Source organism: Pogonomyrmex barbatus, unplaced genomic scaffold (assembly GCF_055798465.1).
Source record: "Pogonomyrmex barbatus isolate J1 unplaced genomic scaffold, ASM5579846v1 scaffold9, whole genome shotgun sequence".
Taxonomy (NCBI): Eukaryota; Metazoa; Arthropoda; class Insecta; order Hymenoptera; family Formicidae; genus Pogonomyrmex; species Pogonomyrmex barbatus.
Genome location: NW_028297193.1, coordinates 8705299 through 8730387, shown reverse-complemented (window position 1 = coordinate 8730387; position 25089 = coordinate 8705299). Strand labels below are relative to the sequence as shown.

Sequence of the window (25089 nt, the reverse complement as noted above, 5' to 3'; positions counted from 1 at the left end):
TCATTATTTTCATCCTTCATTAGACCGGGAACTTTTTTATTAACGAGAAGCATCCCGTACGCATTGTCTGGCGGATAATCGCTCGTATTGAATCTAGCGATCGAATTGCGTTTCATCGTACATATTATCGCATTCGATGTGATATATGAGACTGTCCGTGTCGATGTACATGATCTTACATTTGTCGCGATACAACGGTGACATATACTTGTGGTGAAATTCGTACAAGCCGATTTTCGATATATCGTGTACACATATCTACATAAATCGGTTTGTCGAATTTCACTTCGAGTTTACGTAATTCGACGGTGATTAAGTTTTCCGTAAAGACGCTGCGGCTGTGGAAATTTGGTTTTGTGATCATTGTCTCCGCGCCATACCGTTCACTCCATTTCGTTATCAATTTTACGTCCACGTGATTCCGAAAATTTTCCATTGTTTTACCGCTTTATTTATCAATTTGTACAAATTTTTTTTAAAATCATTTTTCGCGCACGTTCTAAAATGTGTATTGAGTTTCATGTAATCACGGAATCAGGCGGATTGAGCAAATTGTAATACACGGTGACGTCTATTAAGCTGGCACAGCCACTTTAGCACAATCGTATAAAATTAATACAGGAATTTAGTGCTATTTTAAATACTATTTTGTTGCTAATTTGTTGCTCAATTCCTGATTTTGTTGCTTCAGCCGATTTGGAGAAAATATAATTGTGCTAACTTAAGATTAAAGTTATGTGACCATTAAAAAAAATTAAAAAACATAAAAAATATAACATATTTTTTAGCGCGAATTTGTTGTTAATTTCTTGCTCAATTCTTAATTTTATTGCTCCACTCTCAACCCTTGAGAACCATCCCCACTATCCAATATCAGCACAACACCTTAAATCTGCAAAAGAATTAAATATCTCAAATGATTACGGTTCCCTGATTTTGTTGCTCGCGATTTACAATAAATCTTATACATTGTACATGATATCCTAGAAAGATGAAAGAAGAAATTTATGTTGAATGAAATGTTTTCAATTTTATACGAGATAAATGCGCGCTATTCATTTGCTGGCACCGTATACTTTTTAATTCACTAATAATATTCGCTATTATATCTGGGATTATTAAAACTATTTATATATTGACAGAATACCGTTTAGTATCGTGGAAAAACAATCACGCATTTTTTCTAATGCATGCATACTAAATGGATTAACCTTTATGTATCAATATAATAAAAATGGTATCTTTTCGTTTAAAATTTATTTCAAATTTTTAATATACACAAGAACATATGGGTTTATCTCAAGGGATTTTTTAAATTTTTTTCTGGGGACGTTATCATTATATTCTATATTCAGATTATATTCTATAATTTCCTGAACGGAAACATATCGCAGTATAATGTCCTATTTCTTGAGAGAATCCATAACTCAACCTTGGAGGTATTTTATAATCACTAATATTTATTAATTCTAAACGTTCTTTTGCGTTTACAGAATTTTTTATTGTAGTCGTTATATCTTATAATTTTATTGTTCTTGTACTTTCAAAAGTACAAATATCAAATAGCACAATGGAACTTGTAAAGAATGTAAAAGTATATTTGAATGCAAAAGTATATATTATACTATATCATATTGTTTGTATGTCATACTGTGCTACAATAAGATTCTATTTACCAATTTTGCAAAGTGTTGTCTCAAATCCTAGACAATCTTTCTGATAGCATTTCTTTTATCCTTTTAATATAATATTATTATTTATTACATTACAAAAGTCGTTATCGGACAATAAGTTGCGATCAGTTTGTGCAACAAGTAATTTTTTCTTCGTGGTGGGCATTCCATATTATAAATAGATATTTCTTCAAAACTTGGGGTATTTTTAAAGATTGTATTCCTTAAATAACCAGCATTGATGAATAACCAGCATTTGACAATCGATTTGTATACAATCTTCAGGTATACAATCTTCTTTCATATTTTGAAACGTAAATATGGTATCAGTATTTATGCACGTAGTTGTGTGCGTGTAGTATGTGTGCGCATTAATGCCTTTGTCCAAAATATCCAATGTTATTTTATACATTTCATTATCGTAATTTTCTTTACGTATCTATATGTATATTATAAAGTAAAGAAGAAATTTTTAACAATAATATCGATTGTAATTAAAATGAGGTTATTGTAAGTATAGCAATTATTACTATAGTTTAAGTTTCTTCTAAATAAAAATACACAATAAATATAAAATAATGTAGAATTAATGAATAGTATGATCGAAAATTAATTTTCTAGTATGATCGAAAATTAATTTTCTTTCTATTGCTGTGTAGCAAAAATTTTTTGTGCTTTCCTGTGACGAGCAAAATAAGCAAATTCGCTTTTGCTCAAATCCTTCTTCATTATTTATGCTTATTGAGCATTCCTTTAATGCATGCATCTTTGTTTAAAAAAATCACGCAATTATGCGCACCAGATAAGGTAGATCATTATTGGTACAAGCAGGACAGGATTTGAAATGTATTTGTCGCGAAATTGTCGCCACATTTGATATTTTCTTATCATATTCGTCTATTATTATTTCTTTACACAATTGTAGCTGTGTTGAATTTTTTTCGTCTGCATCAACAATTTTTAATTTACCGTGTAAGAAATCTAAATGAATTTTCACAAATTCATCAACTCTAATGGAAAGATTTAAATTTTTTAATATATTATTTTATAATTTGTTAAATTCCCCTTCTACAGCCGCACTAGATTGGTATTCGTCCATAGCCGAAATTATCACGACATATATTTGATCATAAAGGAAACATACTCATTTCTTTTAACAAACGTTTTGCCAAAGGTGAAAAGTAGTGTCACGATCTCCAATTTTATGTAAAACACTTTTTATTTCTGTATTTATTTTTATGCTCCACGCCAACCATTCATTATCTGATTCTTCAATTATTTCATCTGTAAGGATATTTTTTTCCTTTATGTCTTCAATATTTTCATATTCTGATATACCTATGCAATAACAATAATTGTGATAATAGAAGATAAATAGAAATAAAAGCTGAATAAAACTGATATATGATAAACTGATAAATATATTCTAAAAATAATAATATATTTCTAATGTAAGATTATTCTATATATAAGTAAAATTAAATAATATAATTATATGTCGACTATATATAATTAAAATTATATATAAATAGATAATTATTTCAATGTTTTCTAAAAAATTATTCTCAAAAGTATGATTTACTTTTTTATAAGAGTTTGTTTATAAAAGTCACGTGTATTTGAATATTTGCAAATTTTGTCTAAAAATGGTAATGTAATAGTAGTAAGTGGGGCACTATGGCGCGTCAAAACAAACCCCCACCACCTTCCCACTGGCGCCAGGGGCGTGGCCAAAAATTGGCAGTCACGTGGAAATGGAGCGTTCTGATTGGTCGGTGGGGATCGGAGATGATAATTAGGTAATTAGTGGGAGCGTTCTGATTGGTTGGCTCCGTAGCTGCCAGACGCGTGATTGGCTCTACCCATAGTGCCCCATGTGTGCGATTGGTTGTCGAAATGCTAGACGAGGTAGGGGAAGGGTGAGAAAGCGTCTGGGACCGATCGGAGTCCGAAAACAAAATGGCGACTGCGAAAAGAATATGTCGGGTCTGTAAGAGGAATATACTTGTCAAGAATGGAATGCGATTTTTTGTTCACGTGGGATGGAGCGAAGAGAAGAAAACCGATTTTTTGTGGAATTTACTGGTTGTATACGGGATATGAAGAATCACGTTTTTCTTAGGGCGAAAGATTTCTAGGCGTCTCATAGGCGGTGAATTTTTTGTATGGGGGCAATATAGATTACGAGTGGATATAGGTTTTGAAGTCATGCGATTTTCGGTGTGTAATAACTATTATTTACCAGGTCGTACGGTATTTGGGAGGAGGAAAACGAGAACGGACAGGTTCGCACTATATATTTCTGACGTCGATGACGTCGAATTCGGAGTTATACGAAACTTTTATTCTAAGACAAACACGCGGATTGAATAAATTTTCTAGATGTAAACTCTAGAATTTTCTAACATTTGAAGTTATACACTGGCGAGGTTATGTTCCTTAATTCTATGGTAAACAAACGAAAAATATTTAAAAAACGATTAGATATTTCTAGCTTGGAATTATGTGGGTAAAATTGGTTTTAAATCGGTGGGAAAGGAAGTAAAATGGACAAAGAATTTATGTTACAAAAATTAGATTTATTGTTATATCATTATACAAATTATACCATAATAGTGTTTCTTTAATGTTTAATTGTTCTTAAAAGTACAAGTTTGTATATGACAGCACGTTACATGAGATTTTTCACATTTCTTTTTTCCATGAAGAAAGATTTTACGAAATAATTGTACGATTAGTTTATCATTATCTTCGTAATCTTCGCTGAATATTTTGAGAAATTGTTTAAGCTTATAACCGCGAGATAAATAATAAAGAAATACGCAGCAATATTGTCCACAGGTCTGAGAAAATGTGCCCTGTAATCGCATGATGTTCCATTTATGTGTAGTAGAGTTTCGTCGAAGTCGTAGATTGAATCTGGAATCCAGGGGTGGTAGTCCGTAGCTATCGAAATACGTGCCTTCTCCGTGCTTGTCTAGGTAGAAAGCAACCTAGTGTTGTCCAGGACGATCGTGATTATCAGTGTTCGCGACGATGGCCGTCGACTTCGTCCACACCCTCGGGATTCTGTCGGCAGGATACACACCCGCATGTTCGATACTGAGATGATGCAACGCTCGTAAGATTTCGAGCGAATTCATCTTCCGCGGTGTGGAATGATGTTTGACTTGTTTTTTGGCTCGTCGGTGTCGTTATATTTTTATCCTCTTGCGAGGATTGTAAGGTAGAAGTTTCCTTTTTTTCACACTTGAGTTTCGATAAATCTTCTTTCTCGGCTTTTATTTGCTCGCACCTCGCCTGTTCTTTTTCTAATCTCTTATTTCTCCACGTAACGAGATTCGGAAAATTTCGTTTTATTGTAAAAACCTCGCTTTCTGTATCACTGTCATCGGAACTTTCAATGGTAAAAGAATTAGCGCTGCTTATGTAGCAGTTCCCTTCTTGAGATTGCATCCAGTATCTCAATTTGCATGCACTGCGTAACGCGCAATGAAATTTGTTGGAATTTCGCTGAAACCCGTGATGACCGCAGCGCAATTCATGCTCTTCGCCTTCCGACAGGTTTTTGAAAGCAGGAGAAATTCCTTCTAGATTATACATTTCTTGCGAGTGTATTTTTCAAATAATGTATCTTCTCTCGACCTCTGGTGTATATGTAACGCGCTTGTCGTGCAATTTCACATAGTTCCGCCATGAAATGTTTGGAATTGACTGTTCCGTCAAACCACTCGATCCCATGGAAGTTTCGAGAGAGCCAGTTGTTTTCTCGTCTGTATTTTTCGGGTAATTCGACAAATGGATATGGAGGCATCATAATACAGTGACTTATGAATGGCAACAACCGCTACTTCCTTCGGCATAAACTTTCCCTCAGCGTCGCGGAAACCTTGTATATCGATAACTATATCCATGATGCGTAGAATATACTTTCAATTTATTTTGCACGAAGTGACGACGTTCGCGTCTAAAGCAAAACTGCGGCAACTTTTTGTTAAGCTTTCGAAGAAATAGAAATGAAAATTAGATAACGGTGGGAGGGGGAAATTCGAGTATGTCTCATCCGCTAAAATCAACGATAATTTGACGCGAGGAATCGATCTCTAACACGTTATCGAATTCTGCGTAAACTATACAATTAATCGTTGAGGTAATAGCTTTTTCAAATCGCACCTCTAACCGTAAACTTCCATGTCTGACAAGATTCCAATGTCCAGCGCAATTTGCCGATAGATCGGGAGTGAGATCGAAAGCGAAAAGCGTGAAACCTTTGGCATAATCTTCTCTGCTTATAGAATTCCCCTCGTTTAGAAAATGGATGCCTGTTCCTGAGAAGAGGGTGTTATAAGCCTTGACATAGAGCGGATGGTCTTTTGAGAAATTCGGTTGCAGCGGTCTACTCGGAATTTGCACGCCATCGGCATATAGCGAGAAGAAATTTATGCCGTAATTTTTGAAATTAAATGGATTTAACTTTCTGTCGCCGTTAAACGCTTTGTTATCGACGAATCCGACTATTACTCGTTTCGGAAGTTGCCCGAGTATCGCGTTATCAATCGATTCTCCTACCACTCCGGCGTGAATCGTGAATGTTTTAACCTCGACTCGCGTCACAGGATACTTGGCGATTGTTTTACTCAGCATTCGCGCATGTTCGAGTAACATTGCGGGGCTTATTTTTGCTCTTCTTATGAGTAAACTAGCATCTAGAATGCGTATTTTCGACGTTGAGTTGCTTTCCATGAGGCAAAACGCATCTCTCGAGCGAACGAGTCTCATTCTAATCTCCACTCCGTTAATTAAAAATTTATCCTGATTAAAGACGTCGCAATGAAGATGACCTATTAGATCTATCGAACGTTCTCCTCGGATGTATCGGGCGCGTCTCACGAGAGCTTGATTGGGGTTGTCCGATTCTAATAGCGCGTCCATATAACCGGGCTCGTCCGTGTCCCATAGACAGGAAGTCAGATGGGAAGTTTTTGCCGGTGAAGAATAATTTAACAATGCTTCGATGTACGCGCGGTACGCGTAGGCGTTGTTTGGGGGTGATACGAGTTTTTGATTGAAGTACACGTCGATCTGGTTGAACATCGAATGTAGTAGATGATTCACAGGGCCTACTTTGTTTCCTCCTGCTCCTCCTCCTCCTCCCACTCCTCCTCCTCCTGCTGTCAATGTTCCAGGACCGGGTAAACTTTCCACTCGCACGCGAAGGCTTAGCATGGTATGCGTGAGATCTAGATAATCTTCTCCGTGTCCGGGTACGACGAATTCTATAGGCGCGTCGTCCGCGAGCGAGGTCACCGGTTTGTAATAAACCCATTGCGAATTCTCGATACTGGTTTGCGTAGGAGGTAAACTGAAAAGATCGAGCTCGCTCTTTAAACACTCGCTCGAGTGAGTATGAAGAAAGGATATCTCACAAATTTACAAAGTGCCTCGGTTAAGCGAATATATCGGATACGGTGCGCTTTTTCCCGCTATTTCGTCGATGTTTCGTTGCCTTTTTAATTTTCCCCGCTTTCCTCTTCGATGATTTTTTTTTAATCGTTTTTTTCACGCCAATTTTCGATGATTTCTTTTTTTTACCGGCTTGTCTGCGTTTACGAACTGCGCTTCTCCCGGATTTAGCGGTGCGTGCGTCGTGCCCTCCGAAGGAAAACTGACCCGGTCATATTTTCGTGGATGTTTTATATCCCGAGCCCTTCATCAAGTTACTTATATTTTCTTTGGCTTTTCTCTTAAGATTTCCGCCCGATTTCTTGAGCCGCGTTTTGACTGCTTCCCTGAACGGAGTGTTGTTTTCAACATCCTCTATCACGCCAATTCCGGCGCGTAAAGCTTCTTTCCCAACTGCGCGCATTCCCCTGCTTAGATAAGGAAGTACTCTTCTAAATAATCCTCCGAGAAAACTACCGATCCCATGACCGCGCTGATAGGCTGAACCGACGAAAATTCGTGGAATTCCGCCTCCCCTGCCCCCACCGTTTTGCATTTCGTAATACTCGTCGTATTCCATGGAGACTTAGTTTTTTCTCAAAGCTTCGTAGACTTTTCACCGCGAATGGCAATTAACGGACGCGTCTAAAGTGTAATGTTGCTATTAGCGTTCCGGATACGAATGGTATTTTTTCTCCACGGTGATCTTTTATATCTATTTCAATTTTATGGAATTTCGTTTGACGCAAAGGAGTATATTGCAAAGTGGAGAAATATTTTACTAAATTCGTTCCATACGTGTAATTACATCCGGGTATTTCGGTTGGAACGATCCGAAGAAGCGGACTCCGCGTATCGCCGGTTATAAGGCTCGCAAATGTCGCAATAAACGTACATTTTATCAGGGGTACCGTGCCATAGACTACAGGGTTCTGCAGTCCAGAAAGATACAGTGCGTCCCTCACCGATGGTATAATCGAGTTTCAAAAACGTCGTTAATTCATCGGAATTAGGTAACTTGTGACGGTGAATTGTGCCGGCATCATTGACGTTGATCTTCAATATTTGAAAAATATTAGCTAGATTTATATAATGAACGAGAGTACAGTTGTCACAATCGATGCTTATACGGACATTACCACCTGAACCTTTCCGTAGTTCGAAAGTAAAATGCGAATCGCTGCGTCTGCACTCTTTATTAATCGCGTAGATAAGATCCTCTGTATTTTCATAAATCCCTGTCTGTAAGTGCAATTCTTTCACCGTAAACTCATCATCATTTTTCTCATCTTTTTCGCTCTTCAAATCAACAAATCTAATCTTATTATCGTTTCGACGTACGTGAAAAAGACTGACGGGAAATTGAATCTCGCTAAGCGCGACTTCCCATTCTCCGAATAAATGTACACTATGGGGTAATTGTGTGGTGAAAGAAGAGGTTGTATTTCCCGGAAAATACTTCTTACTGCTATCGCTCGGAAGAACCATAAAAAGTTGTTCCTCCTCCATCTTGGAGAAAAGTTAAACTCGAAGCGGGAATCCAACTGTCGAATTTACTAGGATATCCTTGCCAGCTAACTAGCAGCTGTTTATTAGCACCGCGTCCTCTGCTTTTTATCACGCGCTCGACGATAAACTCTTCCTCCCTCAAATTTTTTCTGACCCGTGCTAATTCTTGTTCATAAAAAATCCCATCGATGTATTCACCCGATAAGTCGCACAATTCGTACACGCGGGGTCTTCGCCAATGAAGAACGCGACAAACTCGAAATATTTCCTCGCTCCACCGCGCTTCGTATCCTTTCTCGAAAGTGGCTTTTGCTCTACTGACACGAACGAGATCGTTAACATCGAATTTAGCCTTTTGTTCTACTACTTTCGACGCCGCCTTCTCTCCAGCGCCTCTACGCCGCTCCATATTTTCGCGTGCGATGCGAGCATTTTCTCTCGTAACGGTTGCCGGTTGCATCCTGATGGACGAATGACGAGTGTGATTGTAAGTGCGCACAATATCTTGCAGCACTTCGATGTAACGCCGCGTATTTTTATGTGTAAAATAGCGCCACATTCGCTCCTTTAACGTTCTATTGAAGCGTTCAACGACGGCGGCTTTGACATCCGGATTGCGAGTTACTCGATAACGTATGCCTCTTTCTTTTAAAAAATCTTGCATCGGTCGCGCGATAAATTCTTTACCCTTGTCGGTTTGCAAGTACACGGGTATTCGACCATCGCTTCTCGAGAGAATATTTTGGAAGGCGCTTGTCACGCATTTGCTCGTTTTATCCCGCAACGGTTCGACCCAGACAAATTTACTAAGTACGTCGATAATCACGAGAAGATAAGAAAATCCGTCGTTGTAACTTTTGAGATTACGGAGTTCGATCAAATCGGCCTCCCACAGATCGTCGATATTCGTCACGTTGTAATGCAATCGCGGAAATTTTCGTCTCGACGGACGGTGCAGCGTGTACGCGTCTTGCGATTCGAGCCAGCGAGCTACTTCTTTACGAGAGAAATTCGGTTTAGCGGCGCGCGACAAGTTATCCGATGCCGAATATCCCGCATAGTGCGCTGGATCGTAATACAAATTTTCAAGCCTGGTCATTTCAATTCACTCCAATCGAGTAAGCGTCTCTTTCTTGCCTGTCGAGAATCTTTTGCGAAGGTTATAGGGATATCGTCTTTACGAAAACGCGGCGAAAGAAACAATGCGCACCTCGCTCGCTCTTCTTCTTCTTCTTCGGTCTTTTGGCGTTTTTGTCCCTTTCTCGTGCGTCGTACTCTTTTCCGCGTCGTCGCCGTCGACGTCGCCGGCGTTGACGTAGAAAGTTTTCTCGGTATTTTCGGAGTGGAACTCGCTTGTGGTGATGATAATATCTTGACAAATGTGGTTGCTAACAATTCCTTATTTCCTACGAGTACAGCCGGGGTGTTTGTCGTACGTAGTAATCGCGCAAACTGACCTCTTCCTATTGCTTTCACGGTTTTTCTCTCTCGCATCGCGTCGTTTATCAGTTCCGTGATATTCGAATCTTTTATAACGTCACCATCGATAGTCACGATTCCTTCCTCGTCCCAAGTAATTCTCGCGGGTACTGCTTTATCGATCAAATGTTTCAAAAGTAAACGCGCCTTGGCGCGAAAACTTTTCGGCACCTTTTCTAATATTTTTTCGACGCTTTGCCGTTCGCGCTTACGCAGAGACTCGCCTCGTAGTATATCATTTACTCGCCCGTCAAGATGCGAAAGTTTGCTCAATGGTTGTGATTCGCGCGCTGGTTCCACCACGTCTCCCTCCTGCGCATCTGAATTGTTCTCATCGGTGGTGTTACGCGCCGAATCTTCCTTTTGCGCTTTATCAAAATGGAGATATCTCCAAAGTACTTCTTTATACAATTTCCATTTCTCACTTACATCGCGCGGAGTGGGAGAATTAAGAATTTTGCTCATATCGGAATCGAGCCGCACAAAGGCGTTCCGGGTGTTTGTACGGAATTTAAATTTTCTCCATGTATCGTCTCCGAATTCTGCCTCATGGAATTTTCCCCGATGCCTATTTCCGTTTGCTGCTGTTGTCGGAGACGATGCTGCATTCTTTCGAGATTTTCCGTGGAAATCAAGACCATCTTTTTTGCCTTTTCCATAATTAGGTTTACTCTCTCTCTCTCTCTCTCTCTCTCTCTCTCTCTCTCTCTCTCTCTCTCTCTCTCTCGCTGGCTATTCTCCGATAATTTTCGAAAATAGGAACGAAAGTATAGACCCTATGAGATAGGGTAAAAATCCGCCTCGCTGTAGTAATAGCTTTTTCTTACTTTTCCAATTGCCGTCTTTTTTCGCTATGCGACGCAAAAATGCTTTATATTTGCTGAGACGATTTTTTTCAGAACGTTCGAGCGGGACGTTACCCTTGAGAGTATTGAAAACGCACTCGCGGATACAACGAATGAATTTTTCATCCGCCTGACGTAAGAAAGAGGAGCGTTGATTTTTGTTCAAATAACACAGCGCTTTGAGAAGACAGATATTTTTCTTACCGATCGAACGTTCTGCGATTTTTCTCGCATTAACCGAGGATTCTCTTCTCTTCTTCATCACGAGGAAGTTGCGCGACTGTCGCAAGAGAATGCGAGTACGATACTTTTATACGAAACTTCCGGAAAAGGATCTGCGCGATACGTAAACGTAGTTCAGCGTATCATCGGGAAATATGCACGTGCGAAAACGATACTCGTCGGGAGTCGATTGTTTCAGATCGAGCAATAAATATCCGTGAGGTTGAGATGTGGCGTCGTGATACGCTTCCTCGAGGAACTTTGGATCGTTGGGATAGACTTGTCGAGCGAGATGGCGGATTTGCGCGCGATCTCGTGGATTTTTGAAAATCACAAAGTAATTCGCGTTGAGAGATATATCGCGTTGTCCACGGCCCTGATGAAAGAGATTTTGCGTGATGAGAATTACGCTGAGATTCTTATGATGACTTCCCTTGGTAAACAGATCCATGATCGCTTCGCTCGAGGATGATTCCCTCATAAGATCGTCAATTATTATCAATTTCGCGCGCGTTGGATCGTTGGAATAATCTTCCGGACGCGGTAATCCCTCATGAAATTCGATTTCGCGGAATCTCGAGTTTCGTATTGAAGTTGCTGATAAGCATCCTGCCATTCGGCGTAATAAAACAAAATTCTCTCAAAGTAGACATCTGTCATAGCGGATAAATGACGAAGAAATCTCTTTACAAAGATTGTTTTTCCACATCCCGTCGGTCCGCACACGATCGACGTCCACGGATGTTTCCAACGTACATCCATTTCGCGAAATGAACGCCTTGCGCGTCGTACTCGAATTAATAAACAAATGGAACGAATGGAACACTTGATTTTTTTCTCAGAGAAATTTTTGAGATTAGCTTACTCGCGGAAGGGCCCCACCGCGGCGGAGGTGTGCTCGCGCCAGCATCTTTGCGTAACGAGCTCGTACTCGTCCGCGACAAGCCGCGCTCGTACGCTCGTGCGAGCGTCCACCGCGAGAGCACCGTCGCTTACGAGCTTGTACGCGGTGCTCCTCGAAAGCTAATTCAAGTCGGAGAAACTTACTCGCGGAAAAAATAATTAAATACTTATTATTACGGACGTAAAAATTTATAACTTTTTCTTTTACAAATTTAAAAATCGTAACTTATGCGATTATAATTTAGGATTATAATTTAAAAGATATTTTACAAAGATATTTTAATGATTCTCTATTATAAATTCAAAATATTTTTTATATAAAAAATTAGCGATAAAAGAAAGTTATAGGAAAATTATAGGAAAGTGGGAAAAAATTGGATTTAAAAATTTAATTTTACAAAATTTTTATTATACTTTTTCTTACGATTAGAGAAATAAATATTTTTATTATATTTTTTTCTTAATAACTAAACGCAAATTTACATTTTTAATTTTATATTTTCTAATCGAAACCGTATAATATACATTTTTCAAATTTCGCATTTTTTTCTTAAATTTAATACTAAAATAAACTATAACTAAAATAAAAATAATCTTAATTTTTACAAACATATTTATTCCATACATATTCTGTATACATATTCTGTACATATTTACATTTGTGGGAGGACGGGGAAAATCCGAGCCTTAACCTAACTTAATTAATTTTAAGTAAAATATTATATCGTAAAACCATAGGGATAAGAAAGAAGATTGTCGATAAATCTGCGTTTTACTGGAGCACACGTTTTCACCTCGTTTCGCGTTATTACTTCGTGAAACGCGGTGCGACGAATTGTTTTAAATCGCAGATTTATCTCTTCCTCCTCCTCTTTTTCCCTATTTAATAATAAGTTATAAATACTCTTAAAATTAAGCAGCCTCGAGTTTTCAAAGTTCAATTTAATCCCCTTTATCTTACATATTTCATATTTTCGTGCGTCCGGTGTACGTACCACGTACGCGTAAAATTTCGGTCCGCCAGAGACAAACGCCTCGATGAAGCTACCACGCCCGTAACTCTCGAGTTTGTCGGTCATGTCACCCAAAAAATTACCTGTACGCGGTTCGTACTCCTCGGGATCACCGCTGCTCGTATATATACATGAATCCGTATCATAATATAATACGCGACGATCTAATTTTTCCAAATATTCGTATAATTTTAATCGCGCCTGTGCCGTCGTGTATGCCGCTATCACCACGTTAGTTATCGGTGAAGGTACTACCGCTTCGCTCTTTAACCGCCATGAAACATATATCGCATCCTCGTTAACGGGCAATACACCGACTATCTCGTGTTCGGGACTCGACAGCAATTCGGCGAAACGCTGAGAGGATCTTATTATTTCTGTATTCAGGTAGGTTACTCCGCTGGCCGAATTTCCCCCAAAACGAATTAAGGCAGAGTTTGGCGACGGAGCGTAAGCCGGAATTACGCACGATGTTGTTTTTATCAAGAACGATACCTTCGGTTGCTTCATACTCCCTCAGGTAGCGTTCTTTAGCAACATCGTCGTTGCATTCGCTCGGCCACCCACTCGCCTCTTGTTTCAATTGTAAAAAAGTGTCGATGTATTCGGTAAACAGCCCTCCCTGTCGCGTTTCGGGGTTATAACACGTAGATTTATACTGCCAAATTTCGTCTACCCGCGTCACGAGATATCCTTTTTCGACTTCTTTGCGTAATTCGCAGAACACCCATGTGCCCTCGAACTCACGCTCCGCAGGATCGTCGTGAGTGCACGCATCGCGAGAAAATGATTCGCAATATGTACAGCAAAGAGCAAATAATAATTTACCGCGCACGCGGTACGGTAGTACAGGGTGGAAGAGATCACGTGGGGGGAGTACTCGGCAACGTACGAGACTCTCGACCGGAGTAAAATTAAAATTTGGCGCGATTCCAATTAAATCGGCGCATTCCTCGCCCACATAAATATCAGGGTGACCAATTGGGAAAACTCCGGTCTTGAGTACATACGGGTACAGAGAACATACGTCTACGTACCGTATCTTCTCGGTGCCCGTAACCTCGTATCGAATCGCGATATTGCCGGTGCGTCCGCCGAAAAATGCATCGCGAGGATCGAGAGGTGGGATTTGCACCATGGGGTGATTTTCGAGAAATTCTCGCATCTCTCGATTCTCGCGCATTTCTTCGTCGAAAACGCACTCCCATTTTTCTGTTAGGATATATCCTTGATGACGTAATCGCCAAGACATTGCAACTGTTCGTTCGTAACGCGCGTCAAACGAGTCATTAAAATTTTCGAGCGTTTTATCGCGATTTAATGGATAGCAAGACGGGCATCCGTGAAAAAAGCAACCGTGAAATTGCAAGACGTGATGCCGCGTCTCACCCCCATTCTCGCATTCATAATATCCGTCGACGAGCATGCCTTCCGCTAAACGATACTCGCGTCCGCGTCCCGCGTGAATTATCCGATGACCTAACTCACGTTCCTTCAAAATTAACCATTGCGTGCCTTTGCGCGATTGGTTATCTTTAAATCTGTATCCACTCGAAGGAATGATTCCTATTTCTCCTTCGCGCAAAAAGTTTTTCCGAAAAACTCTCATGCACGTTGAAGCGATAGTTGTACATTCCTCGAATGGACACACGTTTCCCCGCTGTAAGAATATCTTTCGGAAGGCCATGCATGCTCGGCGAAGGATATTAACATCGGTGCGACAATACTCAAGTATTTCGGGTTGGAAATCAAATATTACATTTTTTCCCGACATTTCTGCGTGCCACGCGAGAAAACGTTCGCGTTCTTCTGTTCGCATGGTTTCGAGCGCGTAATAGCGAACATCGGGTAGTGGACCGACATATGATTGATTATCGACAGTATTAAATAAATGCGGAAAGATACCTTTGTCACAAGTATCCGGTAACCCGAAGGCCTTCGGTAATTCTGACAAACGCATCGGTATATAATTAACACTGTCGATAAATTTCGTGCGATTCACTGTTAAGACCATAATTTTTGTACCGTTCAAAATTACTCGAGGTTCTAATCCGGAATAATTTTCTACAATGTGCCGAAGGATAAATTGCGCGTCGAACGATTTCGCGTTATGCGCTATGCAGATAATACGAGTAAAATGTTTTGTAGGACGTGTTGCGAATTCGATAAATTGTTTTACTGGGTCTTGGCGAAAAACAAATTCGCGTACTCCGCACCACTCGCATCGCACCGACAAATCATCTATCTCCGCGCACGAATCGCAAATCTGTTGCGCGACACACAGAGTCGGGACGTGAATTTTTATTTCGGTTCCCTCAAGTGATTGGTCTTGGCGTGTCTCAAAATCATAAAACACGAATGCCACTCGCCCCTTTTTGCATTTCCGCTCATCTGAGTTATTCTGCTCGCTCTCTCTCGCAAATACAGAAGAATCCCCGCCGCACTCAACAACGGAGGATCTGTCTTCGCGAGAGAGAGGCTGCATGTAACAAAGATGGTTTACGGGTTTTTGCAAACTGCAAATTTTACAAAAAGAAACGCCGCATTCGTGTTTTTTTGTCGTTTTTACAACCCGCCCGCATCCCTCGCAGAGACGAATGGTGTTACAAACGCTCGTCGGAATTTTACCGTCATACGACTTTGTCGCCCGATGATGCTCGAAGCATGCATTTCCGAAGAACGAACGTTTGCAAGTTTCACACCTAACGAGTTCCACGATTTCGCGTTGATCGCACGGCGACACGTTGTTACAACCTCGGACATTTATTCGAACAGCGATGATCCCTTTCCTCGCGATACCCGATATTACATGGAATACAATACCCCCCTCTACTCCCCGAGGCTGCTTTTAAATTTAAAATTGGGCTATAATGTCGATGTTGCTCGTGATATATAATATTTAGCCGATATAAAGGTTCGCGTTCTAGAGAGGCGAGTACCGTGCTTCCGTCAAATAAGGGACTCTCGCCGCGTCCAAAAGTAGCAGAATTATAAACAACAATAGCTATATTAGATGCGGCGAGAAAACGTTGGAAACATTCTATTTCCCGAATCCCGCAACCCTCCGGTGGAATGCTGACACCAGCTCTCCTTGTCAAATCCAACGCGAGTTCGCGTTGTAACGAGGAATTCTGGTGTCTTACCACATTCCACCGTTCGTGAAGTTCCCCCGCACGCAACGTACCGCGCTCGTGATAAATTTGCGCGGTCACGAGAGAGCGGGGAAAACATAAATTATCGGAATTGGAGATTGATAAAATCGAACGTTTCGCAACATCTTCCCGTGTGAGTTTATTTGAAACGCGTCCGCGACCTCTGGGTGCCGCGACATTGAAAACGCGTACGTTAAAATCACGCGCGATATCGAGACCTCCGGCACTTTGCGCTACTGAACTCACGAGGCGCCAAATGTCCTCGCGAGTTAAGTCGCGTGCCGGTCGAAACGATAATCCCGCCGGGCCGTGCGTTAAATCCTCCGAATCGAATGAAAATCCTACGTAATCGTGCGGTTCGGAGGTATGTAACGCGTAGGCATGAATTTCTGCGAACGCGTTTTCAAGCCAATTATAGACATTGACTCCTTCGGGTAGCGGACGCAAACGGAACATCGCCTCTCTTCCTAATATCGCGAAATTTCTAAAACGGCGCGAATTTTCCCCAATTAATAACAAATAATTAAAATTTCTAACCTCCCCGTCACGTGCTTGTTCCCTTTCCTCTTCGTCCTCCCTCTCCTCTTCCACTTGTTCTTCTCCCGTCATCTCCTCCTCTTCCTCCTCCTCTTCCACTTGTCCTCCTACCTCAGCCGCCGCCTCCTCCTCCTCCTCCTCCTCCTCCTCCTCCTCCTCCTCCTCCTCCTCTTCCTCTTCCTCTTCTCTTTCTTCGCCTGCTGTTTCCTGCTCCTCTTCCACCTCCCCCTCCTCCAAATTTTCCCGAGGTGGAAGCCCTCCTCCGCGCTGCGGCTCTTCATTGCTCACTTCTGTGCAAAAGTTACAAAAAAATTAGAAACATATTTTATAGAAAATACTTCGAGTTTGCTTAAAATATTATGTTCGTATTTAATTTAGTAAACAAGCGTATTTTTCTGCAGTAACTCGCCTTTTATAGATAGCATCTTCTTCTCACATGGAGAATAGGACTGGGAGGAATTCCTATTAAAAATTCGATAATTTAAAATTGAATACGAACATAAATCGTAAAAAGTAAGAAAAAAGATTATATACCAGGCGGTGTTTCTCCAATTTCCTCTTCCCCTTCGGGTTCTCCCTCGCGTTCCTCCATCTCCTCCTCCTCCTCCTCCTCTTCTTCCTCCTCCTCCTCCTCTTCTTCTTCTTGCTGCTCTTGTTCATCATCATCATCTTCTTCTTCTTCTTCTTCTTCTTCCCCTTCTTCATCGTTCCAAATTCTCTCTCCCGGGACTACGGGGGAGTACATGTGGTCGTATTCTAAGAAAAAATATATCGTAAATTTTTATTTTCGATAATAATATTATATCTTTAATCAATAAAGATATTATGTATTTTAATTAATATTTTCTCTCTATCGACTTACCGGGTGAAAACACTCGCTGATCTGGAGTACTTACTTCCGTATCTAAAAACAAAGTTGTATTAAGATTTTCTAATTTTTTATTGTTTATTTTAAAAATTATTTATTTAAAAATGCAAACCTACCAGATGAGAGCTGAATAATTTCAGGCAGCTCCTCCTCTAATTCCTGCGTAGGTTCAATACGTGCCCTTCCTAAAAACATTTAATATTTTAATCTTGGGAAATTTTTATTTTTTAACATTACTCCTGTCTAGTTTTTAATAATAATGCTTATGTGCTGGACCTGCTTCTATCTCATCCTCCGCTCGTCGTCTTCGAATTTGCGTGAGCGGATTCACCACCGCAGTGATTCTTTGACGTGCATTTCTTACTATAATTTATTATTAAAAATTAGCTAAATCGCTAGTCCGATATATGAGTTACTTTTATAAAAATAATAGAGTCACTTACCATTGTGGAGGTGAGAGAGGAGATTTTGGATGTGACCACCCACATCCTCCTCCTCGTGTCCAACCGCACGTCGCGTTTCAATTACTTCTCCGGCAATCCGGAGTAAACGCGTGTCGGTACCAAAATATCCTAGCTAATACAATACTCCCAATATTGTATCAGAACATTCGCAGGAAAAACGTGTGAAAAGCAGATAGTTGGCATCAAGCGAAACGTTAGATATTCGAGATAAAAATTTCTCCGCGTTTATGCGAATATCCAACATTGATGCTAACTTTATGCTTCTTTTAATCACTTCACTGCCCATTTTTCGCACCTTTATTCGCGTAAAATAAGCCGAAACTTTTAAAACTCGCTTGACGAAACCGAGATGAAGCTCGAGAGAATTCAACTCAGAAATAGTTTTAGATAGCGCAAAACGCACTATATATAGGGAAAATCTTTTCCAAAAGAGATTTATAAAAAATTGTAGAATTACCCTGTAGTTTCGAGAGGGTGAGGGGTAGGAATGCTATCTCAGCCCAGATAATAAATCATTTTTTCTTGAAAAATTTATATTACTTGCAGCTTGACCCTTTTTCGATTTCACATTTTTTTTTGTTTACTAACGGCGTATAAACGGCGCCAGATATATAGCACGTCCAAATAAATAGTTATTTAAATTTTTCGGAAGGAAAGTTCTCGCTTCTTCAAACATTTAACAAATTAAACATTAACAAATTTTAAACATTTATAAAATATTTCTTACTCGTACTTCTATTGTATATTTCGATACTTTCTTCTTCTTCTTGAAATAATTTCTGCATTTTATGCGATGATTTTACGATGATTTTACGATGATTTTTAAATTTTCTCATCTAATACCCTGACACGTTCGAACGTGATCGAACCTGTAATATTCGCTTTATTCGAGAAAATTCTTTCCTTGTTGAAAAAGAGCAACGTAAAATTATAGTTTATTCGAATGTTCAATAATTTATTTATTTAAAATTTTTCTCAGCTAACATCGAAGATTCGCATGTGTTCGAACATGATCGAATCTGTAATAATTCTGTTATTCGAGGAAAGTTTTTCCTTGAAAAAAAGCAGAGACAAAGCGAAAATACGCGCTTCTTCTAGAATCTTCTAGAATCGGTTTAACTGTATATTATTTATAAATCGTACTTTTTTATTTATTTCAAAGGAGGGGATGATGCGATATAGGTAAGTAATATACCGCTACACTGCTTCACTCGAGTAACGACATTCGAAGCGTCTACTTCGAAAATATCCCTCCGAGTTTTCGTTTGTTAAAAGTGGACATTTTGTTCAAAATTCTCTCATCGAGTAATATGGCCGGACAACAAGAAGCTGCGAATCCCACTAAACTAGAAAATATTCGCAAGATATTTAAGAACTGTGTGCAAAATGTGGAACAAAATTTGCTGCTTTCTACGACGTACCCTCTCAATACCTCTCATACGAAGAAATTTCACGTGGGATTACAATTATCTAAAGAAAAGAACTTCGAGCCTGTCGTTAAATTGAGTGGTAATTCTGCAGAAGGAATCAGCTTTGATGCGGACGCGTGGCAGCAATTTCAAGACAGTATTCGGTACATGAGCGCATAACTTTAACGGAAGCAGCAAAAGCAAAGTAAATCCCATCACATTTGCAAACATATTCATCAACTTCACCTCTGCCTACGGTGCGAAAGCTGTATTGGTGACGTATAAGGAAAATGAAAATTTTCCTAAAGAAAACAATACCGAAAATACGCAAGCAGACTCGAAAACATCGGAACAACCTCCGTCGAAAAAAAGGAAAACTTATTCCGTTGCAGTTGTAATGCAACAAGCTACTTTTCAAGGGATGGAGAATATCGTCAAATGTGTCGATGCTCGTATAAACCATCTAGCATCCGTCGTCGATACTGTTAACGAGTGCGCTCGTTATTTGATCAAGGAGGTAGAACTATGTCTACCTAACAATTACATCGACGCCGATATCATCAAACTCACCGTCCGAGGCAACCAAAAGGATATCGAACTTGTTGTGAGAACGCAAATAAATAATTTACCATTTTTGGATACATATTTTGATATTGTATTTTTAGAATTAATTACATTAAAATTTAATGAAATTACTACTATAATTTTATTGAATCGTGAATTATAATTTTTGTATAATATTCGTATATTTAATTTTGTAACAAGAAGAATAACTCTGTAACAAAATATATTCATATATGCGAAAAATAAATTCGACTTATACTTGGTAACATAAATTCAAATTTACGTCGTTTCTTTATCTCTCCCTTTATCCTAAATTTTTCACAACTCTTCCTTTTTGAAAGTCATTTACACGGGCCTGCGCGAGCGTGTTTTTCTATTGTCTTCTAGTACCTCTATGCTTTCCTGACCCACACGTTTCTCTCTCTCTCTCCCTTCAGTATGCCTGCATAGTTATCGGCACATCGAAAGAAAATTTTTTCAGCCCGCGTGTTTGTGGATAGGATAAAATCCTCGTATAACTCTAAGTTCGTCGTCGTCGTCGTCATCAGAAACCTTTAGTCTGAACCTGTCCGTTCCTGTTTTCCTCCAGCCAAATACCGTACGAGCTGGTAAATAATAGTTATTACACACCGAAAATCGCATGTCTTCAAAACCTATATCCACTCGTAATCTATATTGCCCCCATACAAAAAATTCACCGCCTATGAGACGCCTAGAAATCTTTCGCCCTAAGAAAAACGTGATTCTTCATATCCCGTATACAACCAGTAAAATTCCACAAAAAATCGGTTTTCTTCTCTTCGCTCCATCCCACGTGAACAAAAAATCGCATTCCATTCTCGACAAGTATATTCCTCTTACAGACCCGACATATTTCTTTTCGCAGTCGCCATTTTGTTTTCGGACTCCGATCGGTCCCAGACGCTTTCTCACCCTTCCCCTACCTCGTCTAGCATTTCGACAACCAATCGCACACATGGGGCACTATGGGTAGAGCCAATCACGCGTCTGGCAGCTACGGAGCCAACCAATCAGAACGCTCCCACTAATTACCTAATTATCATCTCCGATCCCCACCGACCAATCAGAACGCTCCATTTCCACGTGACTGCCAATTTTTGGCCACGCCCCTGGCGCCAGTGGGAAGGTGGTGGGGGTTTGTTTTGACGCGCCATAGTGCCCCACTTACTACTTGTAATATACAGACTTAGAGATATTAACATTATTATCTATAATGATGATTATAATAAATACAGCATTAATTCAGAGTAAATATTGCACTCACAGAGTGAAAAATAATTACTAATCAGTAACGATTGATTTTAATCTCTTTTTTCTATCTCGCATGGAGTTTCTCCATTTGCCTGTGTACCTTTTGTTTCTGAAAATACACTTAGCACGCAGGTATAAGCGTTATATCTTATTTAGTTATTTAGTTGAACGTTTCATGGCTAGCATCATAGATGTTTGCAATCGTTCGAAATGTATTCTAATAAAGGATGTTCATGTAAAGTGCAAAAGGAGGACATTGTCAATATTCTCCCATATAAAGATATAATATAATATTATTCAAAAAAATAGTATCAAAACATCATGATGCAGTTTGTATCTGTTACTTTAAATGGTCACTTAATTTTTAATTATCTATTTATTATCTATTTTATTATCTATTTATTATCTATTTATATATATATATATATATATATATATATATTATTATTTAATTATCTATTTATATATATATATATATATATATATATATATATATTATTTTAATTATATATAGTCGACATATAATTATATTATTTAATTTTATTTATATATAGAATAATCTTACATTAGAAATATATTATTATTTTTAAAATATATTTATCAGTTTATCATATATCAGTTTTATTCAGCTTTTATTTCTAATTGTTCTAATTCATAAACATTTCTAATTTATTTCTAATTGTCACAATTATTGTTATTGCATAGGTATATCAGAATATGAAAATATTGAAGACATAGAGGAAAAAGATGTCCTTACAGATGAAGATGAAATAATTGAAGAATCATGATAATGAATGGTTGGCGTGGAGCATAAAAATAAATATAGAAGTAGAAAGTGTTTTACATAAAATTGGAGATCGTGACAATGCCCACTACTTTTCACTTTTGGCAAAACGTTTGTTAAAAGAAATGAGTATGTTTCCCTTATGATCAAATGTATGATAATATCGACGATGGACGATATAATATCGGCTATGGACGAATACCGGTGACAATCTAGTACGGCTGTAGAAGGGGAATTTAACAAATTAAAAAATAATATATTAAAAAATTTAAATCTTCCCATTAGAGTTGATGAATTTGTGAAAATTTATTAGATTTCTTACATGATAAACTAAAAATTGTTGATGCGGACGAAAAAAAAATACAGCTACAATTGTGTAAAGAAATAATAATAGACGAGTATGATAAGAAAATATCAAATATGTCTACTTCGCGACAAATACATTTCAAATCCTGTCCTGCTTGTACCAATAATGATCTACTATCTGATGCATAATTGCGTATTTATCAAACAAAGGTGCATGCATTAAAGGAATGCTCAATAAGCATAAGTAATGAAGAAGGATTTGAGCGAATTTGCTTATCTTACTTACAGTCACAGGAAAGCTGACAAAAAATTCTTGCTACACAAGCAATAAAAAATTGACGAGGATTGAATAATGAGAAAATCATAAAATCGAGATATCTAGGAAAAAATCAACACAAAATTCTCACGAGATTGTCTAACGTGGAATAAAAGTACAAAAGTAGTATATGGGTAGCCATGGCACCTCAAAACAAACTTTCTCATTGACGCCAGCGTGGCTTCCCGTTGTCAAAAACTATCAGTCACGTGAAGATGGAGCGTTCTGATTAGTCGGTGGGTATGACAGGTGATAATTACGTAATTAGTGGGGGTGTTCTGATTGGCTGAAGCCAAAGCTGCCCAGCGCGTGATTGGCTCTGCCCATAGTGCCCTATGTGTGTGATTGATTGTCGAAATGAGAAAGAAGGGGAAGGGGGAGAAAGTGTCTGGGACCGTTCGGGGTCCGAAAACAAAATGGCGTCTGCGAAGAAGAAAGATGGCGAATGTGTGAAAGGAATATACTTGACGAGAATGGAATGCGAGTTTTATGACATGAGGGATGGAGCGAGGAGAAAAAATTGATTTTTTGCAGGTTTTTATTACATGTATATGAGATATGATAAATCACGTTTTCTTAGGACGAAAGATTTCTCGGCGCCTCATAGCTAGCAAATTTAAATAAATTTTTCAAGTTGTTTGACATTTTTGTATAGAGAAAATGTATAAACGTTTTGAAGACGAGAGATTTTCGGAGTGCAATAACCGTTAGAGTTATTTACCGAGTCCGTATAGTATTTGGGGGGAGGAAAACAGGAACGGACAGTTTCGCACTAGAAGTTTCTGACGACGACGAACTTGGAGTTATATGGCTTTATGGTTATGACAAACACGTGGATTGAAAAAATTTTCTAGATGTAAAATTCTAGATTTTTCTAACACTTGAAGTTATATACTAGCGAGATTATTTTCCTTAATTCTATGGCAAACAAACGAAAAATATTTGAAAAATGATTAGATATTTCTAGCTTTGAGTTATGTAGCTAAGTGTTTTGCAAATAATGTCTTCTCTCGGCCTCTGGTGTATATGTAACGCGTTTGCCGTACAAACAACGACGAAACAACCAATTCCAAACACTTCATAGCGGAATTACGTGAAATTGCCTTTAGTGTATATGTAATGCGTTTGCCGTGCAAACGCGTAGTTCCGCCATGAAATGTTTGGAATTGGTTGTTTCGTCAAACCACTCCATGGAATGAGCCAGAAGAGAGAGCCAGTTGTTTTCTCGTCTGTATTTTTCGGATAATTCGACAAATGTTGGCAACATAATGCAGTGGCTTATGAATGCTTCGTTAACAGCGACAACCGCCACTTCCTTCGGTATAAACTTCCCCTCAGCGTCGCGGAAACCTTGTATATCGATAATTATATCCATGATGCGTAGAATGCACTTTCAAACTGTTTTGTATGAAGTGACGACGTTCACGTCTAAAGCAAAACTACGGCTATTTTTCGTTATGCTTTCTGGAGAAATAGAAATGAAAAGTAGATAACGGTGGGAGGAGGAGAAATTCGAATATATCCACTAAAATCAACGATAATTTGACGTGAAAAATCTCTAACATGTTATCGAATTTTGCGTAAACGATACAATTAATCATTATGGTAATAGCTTTTTCAAATCGCACCTCTAATCGTAAACTTTCATGTCTGACAAGATTCCAATGTCCCGCGCAATTTGCCGATAGAGGGAGTGAGGTCAAAAAACGAAAAGCGTGAAACCTTTGGCATAATTTTCTCTGCTTATAGAATTTCTCTCATTTGAAAGAAAATGGATACCGGTTCCCGAGAAGAGGGTGTTATAGCCTCGATATAGCGCGGCTGGTCTTTTGAGAAATTTGATTGCAATGGTCTGCTCGGAATTTGCACACCATCGGCATATAACAAGAAGAAATTTATACCGTAATTTTTGAAATTAAATGGATTTAGCTTTCTGTCACCGTTAAACGCTTTGTTATCGATGAATCCGACTATTACGCGCTTCGGAAGTTACCTGAGTATCGCGTTATCAATCGATTCTCCTACCACTCCGGCGTGAATCGTGAATGTTTTAACTTTGACTCACATCAGAGGATTGGCGATTGTTTTACTTAACATTCTCGCATGTTCGAGTAACACTGCAGGACTTATTTTTTCTCTTCTTATGAGCAAAACTAACATCTATAGAATACGTATTTTCGATGTTGAATTGCCTTCCATGAGACAAAACGCATCTTTCGAGCGAACGAATCTTATTCTAACTTCCACTCCGTTAATTCAAAATTTATCCTGATTAAAGACTTCGCAATAAAGATAGCCTATTAGATCTAGCGAATGTTCCTTGGATATATC

The 25089-nt window shown here is 38.9% G+C and overlaps 2 protein-coding genes and 2 pseudogenes across 2 annotated transcripts in view; 2 read left to right on the top strand and 2 right to left on the bottom strand.

Moving 5' to 3' along the window:
* The window catches only part of LOC105433326 (uncharacterized), a 297296-nt gene that overhangs the window by 62963 nt on the left and 209244 nt on the right, over positions 1–25089 (top strand). The gene's annotated exons all lie outside the window — the stretch shown is intronic.
* Positions 11230–12350, bottom strand: LOC148934639 (uncharacterized; annotated as a pseudogene).
* On the bottom strand, positions 13385–15587 carry LOC148934638 (uncharacterized). Its single transcript, XM_089084603.1, has one exon. It carries the CDS (start codon positions 15569–15571, stop codon positions 13385–13387), a length of 2187 nt encoding a protein of 728 aa, XP_088940729.1. The 5' UTR covers positions 15572–15587.
* On the top strand, positions 18593–20863 carry LOC148934637 (uncharacterized; annotated as a pseudogene).

Excerpts from the sequence above, each read along its gene's own strand:
- LOC148934638 (XM_089084603.1), bottom strand. The coding sequence starts at position 15,571 with ATGCAGCCTCTCTCTCGCGAAGACAGATCCTCCGTTGTTGAGTGCGGC.